The sequence below is a fragment of the Neopsephotus bourkii genome, unplaced genomic scaffold (assembly GCF_033783945.1).
Source record: "Neopsephotus bourkii isolate Nb327-2 ecotype Australia unplaced genomic scaffold, CSIRO-AGI_Nbou_v1 NB_908, whole genome shotgun sequence".
Lineage (NCBI taxonomy): Eukaryota > Metazoa > Chordata > Aves > Psittaciformes > Psittacidae > Neopsephotus > Neopsephotus bourkii.
This window is the reverse complement of record NW_026901402.1, coordinates 3,165,299-3,176,059: the sequence shown is the minus strand read 5'-3', so window position 1 is coordinate 3,176,059 and position 10,761 is coordinate 3,165,299. Positions and strand designations below refer to the sequence as shown.

Here is a 10,761-nt window from a genome sequence, read left to right as displayed (position 1 = left end):
GTCTTGCTGTCAATGCTTTTGAGTCCGTGCCCTTTAGTACTGTAAGTGTCTTTGAAAGGGTGAAAGCTTTGCTCTCTGAAGGTGGGGGTTTTTTGTCAGCCAGGAAAAAAGCAATTTGAGGCTGGTATAAAGATTCCACACCTGTGAAGAGATTACATGGGAGATTACACTGAGAGGAAACAGCTGGGCAGAAAAAAGCATTAATATTAATAGAAAATGCTCCAGAGAGCGGAGAGAAGGGAGGGAGAACATGCCGTTCCTGCAGATGAAAAACACAGTTTATTTTCATGGTGATTTTATGTGTTTGGGTTTTTCTTTTCTTTTTTCCCCCACGTATTGAAAAGTGCAAAATGAAATGGATTTTTGGTCCAAACCCGTGAGTGTATTACTGCAGCTAGTGGAAAATCTTGGTGCATTGATGTAGTATGAAAATTTATGTAAGAGGTTTCAGCAATATCATGTTGGCAGCATTAACTCTGGCAAGAGGAATATTTCAACACCTCCAGGATTAGAGATTAAAAAAAATGGTAGGAAAAATGGTACTGAATTGAGGGGTTTGAAGACAGCCTTTTTGGTCCCTATGTATTATTTTTCACTTTAATCCAGGCTTTTCCCATGTGCTGTATATACCAGTTTCTCATGACCATGTTGAGAAAGCTTTTCTGTGAATGGACTCAAGGCAAGCTGTGGATGGGCTTTGGGATTTTTAATAAATTAGGTGGGTAAACATGCAGCTGCAAGGTCTCTGATGCTGCCCTCCCTTGTTATATGTGCTGGGGCAAGTGTCTTTGGATGGATATATTGATGCAAAGGCATTTCACAGCCACTTGATAGTTAACTGTTAACTACCAGGCACTACCCACTATCCACACCAGGCACAAAGGGGTGAAGGGAAATGCTGCTGTGAGGGGTGTCTCACCCCAGGCTGCCCAAATCAGGGGCTATGCTGCTTCACAGCAGCTGCAGGAGCTGGCAGCTGCCCTGTCCTGGTTGCTGAACTTGATAAATGCAAGGTCTTCATGCACTCAGAGCATTGGGTCCCACTGGCAGAACAGGCACTCGCTTGCTTGGTTCCTGACCCCAGGATCTGGCTTGAACCTAGGAGCTTATGGGAAGGGAGAGTTTTCTGACAAAGGCCATCATTTAGTATCAGCTGGCAGACACCATGGTGCATAAAGACTGAAGTGGCGTCTGAGCACTGCTTTGAAGAATATCCCTAGCAGCCAAATTATGGATTTAGATATCTGGCCAGGCAGAGGCTGTGGGCTTGACCTGTGCTATGCTTGAAAATTACATTATCTGTTCGGGAGTCTTCTCTGTGAAAATGATAGAGATTCTCAGATTCTCTCCCCTCTTCCCAAAATAATGTCACTACCAGTTGTCTGCTATCTCCTGAAGCCAAATAAAATTATCAACTCATTGTGGGATGAATCAGTGTTACAATTTAAATGTTTCTGTCTCAGAGATCCAGATTGATCTCATTTGCTGCATTCATTGTAATTTTACAGCTTGATTCCCAAAACATTTCGGGTGTTTGCAAAAAGGTGCTCTGCTATACCTGCAACTTGAAAAACCTACTTTTCGTGAGCCACTAGCTCATGTTTTCTAATAACTATATAAATACCCAGATAAGACGGAAGCAGAAAGCCAAACCCCCAGCTTCCTGGGGAAAGATTCAGCAGTCAAAGGGCTGTGGATCTCTCTTAATGCTGGCTTCCCCTGCTGCAGTTCTCTCTGGGATTCCTATGCTAATTTTTTAAAGTGCCCCTTCATTTCTCCATTGCTTCTGTGCTGCTTCTCAGAGTACCAATCAATCACTATTGTGCCTGTCAATGAGCTGCAGTGGCTGGTAGAAAATTGGGCTAGGTATGCTCCAGGACTGCCTTTGGTTGCAGACACGGCCTTGAGCAGCCAAACCAAGCTCTGGGTTCTGGTTTCCCCTGTGATCACAGACATTTTTGAGCCTGGAGAATGTGATCTGGGTCCACCCTCAGGCTTTTCTTTTTTTTTCCCAAATGTTTCAGGCAACTTAAAGCTGACCCATGGCTATTCATGGAAAGAGCCGAGCTGTTGTGGGTGATGCCATGACAAGGGACACCGAGTGGTGTCCAGGTTATGCATGGGCTGCAGAGGCTGGGGCTCACTAGTTCTGCCGCCTGCCCCTGGAGTGCGTGGCAGCACCTGAAGTAGTTGCTCACACCTTGCACTGATTTTTTTACTAAATGGCTCTAGTAATTCTGCTCTGCATCCTTTCACTTCAGTATCTGCAGTTTAGCACTGAGAGTTTTGACATTTCCTCAAAGCTAGAGAGGAACCTTCTCATTCTTCCTTCCTTCCCTGCCTCAGACAAGCAACATCCAATCTTTTCTCTCTTTGTGGGTTAACTACAAGCCATTGTTGCTGGCTTTCAGATGGATTCATTTTAGAAACTCTCATACATAAAACATCTGCAAATGGCTGTCCAAATCTAGAATAGGATCAGGTGTTGATCCAGAACAGCTTGGAAAGGTGTCACCTGGGTAGTTCTACCCCCCGCCCCTGCCCCATTCTTTCCTCCCTAAATCCAGGATTGTGACCATCTCACACACCCCTTGAAGATGAGAATCCCTACATTTGTAATTCTGAAGCTGACTGAGAGAACTAAGTGGGAATGCAGCTTCCCCACTTTCCACTATTGTTGCCTCAAAGTTAGTGTTGGAGCTTGTTTGCATTTGGTGCTACTGAGCTGCTGTTCAAATGCTAAAAACTCTGTGCAGGTTCCTACATTGTAAAGTACCTCACTGGTAAAATACACTTTTCCCCAATGTTTTATTAAGTGGGTAGAAAGCAGGGTGAGGCAGGGGTGGATGGCCAGGTTCCTTACAACTTGTGTTATAGGTATGGGCTAATGGATAAAACCCACCTTGTAACATCTCTAGTTTCTGTGGCCTCTGCCCAGAACAACAGCAATCTAGGCCGCTACTTGAGCTGCCTCAGAGAGACTTACTCTGACTGCTGTTGTTCTACTTATGTGGAATACATTTAAACCTGTATTTGATGCTTCGGGCCTGTTTTCACACATTTCTCGATTGCAAGTTTAAGCAGAGAGGGAATGTATGTTTCTCACCAGCTAAATACAACATGAGACAGGAGTACCACACATCTTGCAGTCTCCATTTGGATGGCTGCAATGCATGTGGTGGATTAAGGGCATCACCTGACACACAAGTAAGACAACATAACTTCGCTATGGAGGCAGACTGCATGCCTTATTCCCCTCTTCAATTTGATTTGCAAAACACCTGCAGCAAAGGCTTTGGAGAGGGATTGCCTGTCTACCACCCCCCAGGCCACTGCAGTGCAGCAAACCTGGCAGCCTACCCAGGCAGGGGGTAATTCCCAGCACATCCTTGGGTTGAAGACTTCATCCTCAAGACGAAGATGAATCTGCAGAGGGTGTCTGCTGGCATGGTGAGTTTCTGCACTGGGTCAGTGAGCTCACCCAGCTCTTGCTGACAAGAAGGACAGGGTAGGAGGAGGAGCAATCATTTCCAGGACACTAGCTGAGGTCCAGTGTGGAGTCTCAGGCACGTCTGCATGTGCCTTCTGGGGAACATTTAACGGGTCCAGCCCAAAACCTGAGGCACTGGGAAAATGTAAATGACCAGCTGGTGAGGCAATGCCAGTATCACCTGAACAGCAGTTGGGTACCAGAAATGGCAGATAGCTGCTGAAGTCCTTTTGAGGATCAGGGTCTCTGTGCGTAATGTAATTATCTGGATGTTTGAAGTACAGCTTCTTTGCTCCTCTTTTAATAGAAGAGGAAATTTAAATGCAAAACTTCTGTTAAGGCACATTAAGCTTTAAGACTTGAATACAACAATCAGCTCATTCAGGCTATACTTCCACAGCTTTTCTCACTTAGCCAGATGACACATGCATGCTGTGTTTCAGAACTGAGCTCTGCCCTCATTTACACCAGGAACCCTCATTAAATTCAGCTGAATTCATTGAATTTAACAGGATTGCCTGGTGTAATTAATGTTTTGAGGACAAATTTTGTCCTTAGCTTTAAAGCTTTAACACCATATACAGCATTCAGATGTGCAACTGGCTGAATATAGGGAAGTCAAACACTTGTACATATGTTAAACCAAACCATAAAGTGACGCTGACACCTCTTTCTTGCGTTTTATAAACAGTTAACAATTTGCATACATCCAGCAGCGATAATATGCCTTTGCATTTAAATTTTAATTATTCTGCAAGTCTACCAGGATGTCACTTGTTTAATGGCTCACTGAGCTTAGAGGTCACCCAGTCCCAGTCTCCTCTGAGGGCGTTTTTATCCAAGTGAAAGCTTCCACTAACAAGAGCATAGCAAACATACCGAAGTGAGACCTATGCAGTAAAATGTATGAATTAGAATTCAGAGAAACTTGGAGAACAGGGTATTATGTTTTCAGTGCCTCTTTTTTAATGTTTTTTTGACTGACTGGGATCATAAATTTTTATTCTCTGCTGCTCAGAACACAGGCTGTCATTTAACACATGCGGTGAGTATAAGGTACTACTGAATTCAAAAAGGAAGCATTTTACTCCTCAATTATAAAGTAGCAAGTGGCTTCAGCTTGAAGTTGGATGTTGATGGATCATGCTACTTCCACTCAGAACTGGAAAAGACAAATCAGGCTTCCCGATAGTACAGCAATCTAACACAACACCTGACCTTCAGCTAAGTGCATGGGAATCTCTATTTTACTGATTTACATACAATTGTAAATTTTAGCTAGAATCAAAGAATCACAGACAGGTCTGGGTTGGAATGAACCTTAGAGATCATTTAGTTCCAACCCCCCTGCCATGGGCAGGGACACCTCACGCTACAGCAGGTTGCTCCAAGCCCTGTCCAACCTGCCCTTGAACACTGCCAGGGATATGGCAGCCAGGGGCAACTTCTTGGGGCAACTTGTGCCAGTGCCACCTTCATAGTAAAGAATTTCTTTCTAGTATCTAATCTAAATCTCTTTTCTGTCAGTTTTAAAGCCATTGTCCCTTGTCCTGTCACTACATGCCCTGGTAAATTGTTCAGTGCTCTGAGTCTTTGGAGACAGTGGTGGTTACATACCAGGATTTCTATCTCTCCATGCCCAAGAAGTGGCCTTCAGATTACTTGTAATGAGAACAGTACGTGACATACCAGATCAGATTAATAGTTGTGACAAACTGAAAACTACCCTGATTTCAACTCACTCATGACAATGTAAACTTGAGAATTTGTCCAGTTAAACCTTGCCATAGCAGTATTTGAAACAAATGTAAAACCTCATAAAGAGCAATGCAGAAGTAACTACTTTTATTTCACTGTATTTTAGTACTCACTGAAGATATATAAATGGTATCTAAACCCAACTTAAGTAGGTGGTGCAGAATTCATATATTTGGATTCAGTAGTGGTACCTTAGGACAAGTCTACCCAAGTGCTGCACAAAGTAATATCCAGCTGTGGCCAAGCCAGTAACAGGAGTACCAACTGGTTTAACTTTTTTCAGTTGACGGGTACATAACCAGCCATTGTTTCTGCGTACAAGCATGACCTGTAAACCATATATATCCTGTAAAAATGGGACAAATTCTGTGTGTGTGTATAAGCTGTAGGTTTATGTTTTCCAAGGTTACTGGTGTTCTTAAGGCATTCTCATTTTTTCACACGTCCAGTCTGCAGCAGTTTTCAAATGACCTGGTTTTTTGAAGACAGCTGTTCATCCCCTGTACAGCAACTCCAGTTGGACAAACATAAAAGTTATTAGTTACTTAAAAATATGGGTGGGGGTATTTAAAGACAGTTAGAACTAATGGATGTGGTATAAAAAATGAATTAAGGTAAGAGAATTGTCCCATGGAGGTGGTTTATGACAAGAAGCTACTCCAATTGTTAAACATTACATTTGTCTCAAAATAATAAACCCCCCCAATGAACAGATGTATATGTTCACGTACAAGGAACGGAAGTATATGGATTGAATCTACAATACAGCTGAAGGGAGAAATGTGGGCAGGGATGTGAAATTCCCTGATACCACAGTGGTACTGTGATTCCAAAAATGTTTGTTCCAAGGGATGCCAGAATCACTGTATGCTGGTATTGTCCCATCAGCAGTAACTTCCTTCTGTCATGCTCTGCATCACCCCATTTGCTTCCACTTTCTGTGGCCTAACCCTTATATACCTCTGCCTCAGTCTCCCCATCCTATTCCCTGGGAAATGCTTTCTGCACCATGTTTTCATTTGGTAAGAGGAGGGGAACTGAGCTGAAATGGGCTGCGTATGTGCTCTGCCTAAATGGCAGTGCTCCTTTCCCTGCCAGAAGGATACCAGAGTGGAGCAGTGTCCTGGGTTCAGCAGTAGCAGTCATTTTTCTCCTTCTTAGTAGCTGGTGCAGTGCTGTGTTTTTGACTTTCAGCCTCGGAACGGTGCTGATAACACCGATGTTTTTAGTTACTGCTCAAATGTTTGGGCTGGCCAAGGACTTTGTGAGCCTCATGCTCTGCCAGGGAGGAGGGGAAGCCGGGAGGAAGCAGAGACAGGACACCTGACCCAAACTGACCAAAGAGGTGTTCCATACCACAGCATGTCATGCCCAGGATGTAACTGGGAGTTACCCAGAAGGGCTAGGTGGACTGCAGGGTTGGATGAGGTATCTTGTGGGTGCTTGGTTGCCTGGGGTGGGGAGGGTGAGTTATCGGTTGGCTGGTGGTGAGATGTATTCCCTTCCCTTGTTATTTCCTTTATCATTATTATTATCGGTGGCAGCAGTAGTGATTTGTGCTACACCTTAGTTACTAAACTGTTCTTATCTCAACCCGTGGGAGTTGCATTCTTTTTGATTCTCCTCTCCATCCCTCCAGGTGTAAGGGGAGGGAAAGAAGGGGGAGGAGTGAGTGAATGAGATGCGCGGCTGGGTTTAAACCATGACAAGCAGCTATGCCTGTCTGCATGGAGAGGAATCCACAGCCTCCAGGGTAGGCATGAGGAAGACAGTACAGTAAGAGCTGAAGTACACATGCAGAAGTTACGGGGTCCTTAGTACAACCTTGTGGCATCTGCCAGTGACAGTCAAGTGGAGATGTGGGACAGAGAGTGGGAGAGAGGAAATACGTATTGAATCAAGCATTAGTTTGGGAATAGAGAAATCCTCCACTCCCACTCACAGCTTTCCAGAATGCTTTAATCTGAAAGATCTGAAAGATCACAACACCAAGAAAGTACAGGGAGCCCACTTAGTGTCATTCAGATGATAGTCCCTCATAATGTGGGAAATTCATACTGTGGGGGACTGTGTGACTCCCTCACATGTCATCTGGATGTGGCATGATAACTACCAAGCAACCTCTGCTAAAAGCAGTGAACATAGAAAGGTGTAATACTCAGCAGTCTGATGGGGCTAAATGAGACACATGCAGTAGGAGAAAGTGAAAAGAAGTGCAGTCAGAATTTCATTTCTACATGTATCTACTGATACTCTGTCAATAACTCTTAGCTAATGAAATTAGCTCATGTGATTTGCTGATTACTGAGTGTCATGGTTTAAACCCAGCCAGACAGCTCGTTCACTCACTCCCCCCTTCTTGCCCTCCCCCTACTCCCGGATAAAGGAAATAACAAGGGAAGAGAATACAACACCTCACCACCAGCTGACCGATAACTCGCCCTCCCCACCCCAGCCGACCAAGCACCCACCAATACCTCATCCAACCCTGCAGTCCACCTAGCCCTTCTGGGTAACTCCCAGTTACATCCTTGGGCATGACATGCTGTGATACGGAATACCTCTTTGGTCAGTTTGGGTCAGGTGTCCTGTCTCTGCTTCCTCGCGGCTTCCTCTCCCCCTTGGCAGAGTATGAGGCTCAGAAAGTCCTTGGCCAGACCAAAACATCAGTGCTATCAGCTCTGTTCCCAGACCAAAAGTCAAAACACAGCACTGCACCAGTTACCAAGAAAGAGAAAAATGAGTGCTACTGCTGAACCCAGGACATTGAAAAACTTTAACAACCATCAAGACAACATAAGGTCAAATTCATTTTTTCATATAAAAAGAATAGTGGATAATTGACTTGTATATAAGACTTGTAGGTATGAAGCTGGCTCTGGGTCAACACAAAGTCTTCACAAAGATATGACTGTCAAGAGACAACAAACTCAGTAGTAATGTCACTGAACACTCATCATTGAATAGATTTTATTTCACATTTACACATTAGCAAGAGTATATACAATTTAAAAAATCAGCCTTGCTGGGAAAGATTAGTTGGAAATGATCTACCCTAACTTGAGACACTGAGTATTAAAGCTATCGCCCTCTTTGATAGCTACAGCCTCTAAAAGTGCCTGCTTCTTCTGCATACTGCGGGATGACTCTAGTTCATACATTGTTGTCAGGTTGAAGAGAACACTCTCATGTAGGTAGTGTTTAGGGTCCTGCTGAACCATTCCTTCCAACTGCCGGAGAGAATCCTTCAGTCTTCCCAGATAAAGAAGACAAACGGCAGCATTGTTATTAGCCTAGAGAAAAAATATATTGTAAACAAATAAGTAAATATGTGTGTATATGTATGTATTTACAAGTGATGAAAGAGAAGGAAAAGAAGTCTAGTGCCTGGAGTTAGACCAGATTTACTATGTGCTAAGAATTACAGTTTTGTGTGTGTATGTGCATAAGTAACTAAAATACATTCTCAAATCATACAATCCAATCCTTTTCTTCTGCTTCTTCTCAAGATTTATCCTGTGCCAGAAGGACCTGCTGACTTTTAAGAGTTCAAACTCTAGAAAACAGAGTCTAAAATGCAATATAAATAGGACAGCACATTAGTCAGTTAATTCTGAAAGTCACCTGAAATGGATTTCAGGCACTGTATGAGCCTTTGCACACTGTCATTTTCATATTTTTTTTTAATGACTTCACTATATCTTCACAAGTTTTTTTCTGGTTTTTTTTTTTCCTCTTCTCTCTGGCTTATACATAGGAAGGAATTATCCTATCACAAAGGCATCTACAACTGACTTCTAGTAAATTCAGCAGATAGGGCAGTCTAAATACATCATAAAAGACCAAGTCAGGCTCCATTTTCTCTTCCACACAAGATAGGTTTTATGAGTTACCACAAGATTCCAACAATACAGTCACAGACGGTCTCTAGCAGCAGAAACATTGTCACTGTCTGAAAGCTGCAGATAAGGGAAGAACACAGGCTTTAAAAAAAACCACTTTTTCTCTTCCTTTAGGAAACTTTACTTGTGCAAGTTACAATAGGTACTGTTTTACAGCCTACAAAATGATGCAATTCATGTGCTGCCTAAACTCAGTCCCCTCAGTCTTTAAAGGGCCTTGGACCAGGCTACTGGGGGTAACCTGTCTCACTTCTTAGGAACACTCTTCCGTGATCATGCACCGAAAGCTGCCAAATGTAGAAAACCCAGAAGTAAATAAAGACCTCTTCTTTGATCTCCTCTTGTGATGGGAATCCAAGGCTCTGATACACAACATGTTAAAAATGCCATGTTTAAAATTACAGTATCTCTTCAGTGTTGTGTGAAATCAAGTTAATCGGATATATGTTGGCAGCTGCCATTTCTTTTCCTGACATGCAAGTCTATGCTAAAAACAGTGAATGCAAAAAGAAGTGCTTTTGTGAAGATCCCACTAAACCTAATGCCTCATGATCTTTACATGCGTGTCTAAGTATTCATGCCCTTCATACAGACTGGTTCTTCATTTCCCATCCCCTTTGTATACCCTTCGGCACACATGCCACATCCAATTTTTCTATAAAGCTCCGAGCGTACTCTGGGTACTAATTAAATCCACACATAAAGCATTACAAGAATAATTGAGGTGTTCTTTATAAATGTAGCAATTTAGAGATTTACCACAGCATTTGATGAGTCGATCCTTAAAATTTCTGTGAAAAAGCGATGAGCTTCTCCAAAATTATTCTGACCAAGGTGGAGAAAGGCTCTGGAAAGTAAGTGACATATGAATGAGTCCTCCTCAGAAACCTAAGGTGATAATCTATTAAAAAAAGAACAGACACCATTTCTTATTTTCCTTCTTACAGATGTGAGAGTTTCTGACATTTGCTCTTCATGGTATAATTACAACCAGCAAGGAGACACTGATTTACAGACAAATGGAACGACAACTTAGATCATTCGGCTCTTATATATTCTGACTACCAAAGCAACTGTCTTCACTGGGTTTTTATTAATTTAAATGCAGATACTCTCTTCTTGGAATTATTTCATGAAATTAGCCACACTATGTAATTTTCAGCACACTTTTGAATAGTATTTTCCAAATATGTTAAGCCGATGTGCTAACCATTACAAACTGGGTCCCCCATCATGCAGCTCATTTTAGTACAATGTATTCTAGTATTTGAAACTACCAGGCAGCAAACTTTACCAGCAGATCTGATTGTAGGATAAAGGCTCAAAATAGCTTCTTCTCTCCTAAAAATTATTTATACAAATGTATATTGGAAAAGCAGAGTGAAAATATGCAATGCCTGAAAGAATGAGAAAAAGCTTTGTAAAATCAACTGAAGGATCACAATTTCAATCCAGAATAGTATGTCTGTAACAACTGATACAGATCTCCTGGGTCCAAATGCCATTCAGTCTCACTTAGGAGACTTATGAGACTTAGTTACGTAAGAGAGAAAAGGAGCAGGACTATCTCAAGGGTAGTTTAATGTTCACAATGCATACTTTGCAAAACTG

The 10,761-nt window shown here is 42.5% G+C and overlaps 1 protein-coding gene across 4 annotated transcripts in view; it reads right to left on the bottom strand.

Annotated features, from left to right (window-relative positions):
- Window positions 1-8,199: 8,199 nt before the first annotated feature.
- The window catches only part of TRAPPC12 (trafficking protein particle complex subunit 12), a 56,706-nt gene continuing 54,144 nt past the window's right edge, over window positions 8,200-10,761 (bottom strand). For 2 of the 4 annotated variants that reach the window (XM_061357607.1, XM_061357605.1), the window contains 2 exons: window positions 9,910-9,997; window positions 8,200-8,541 (listed from right to left, as the gene is read on the bottom strand). In XM_061357607.1, coding sequence (XP_061213591.1) covers window positions 8,299-8,541; window positions 9,910-9,997 — 331 coding nt within the window. In that variant the 3' untranslated portion in view covers window positions 8,200-8,298. Of the gene's footprint in view, window positions 8,542-9,909; window positions 10,052-10,761 lie in introns of those variants that run through there. The other 2 variants (XM_061357608.1, XM_061357609.1) reach the window with 2 other exon arrangements.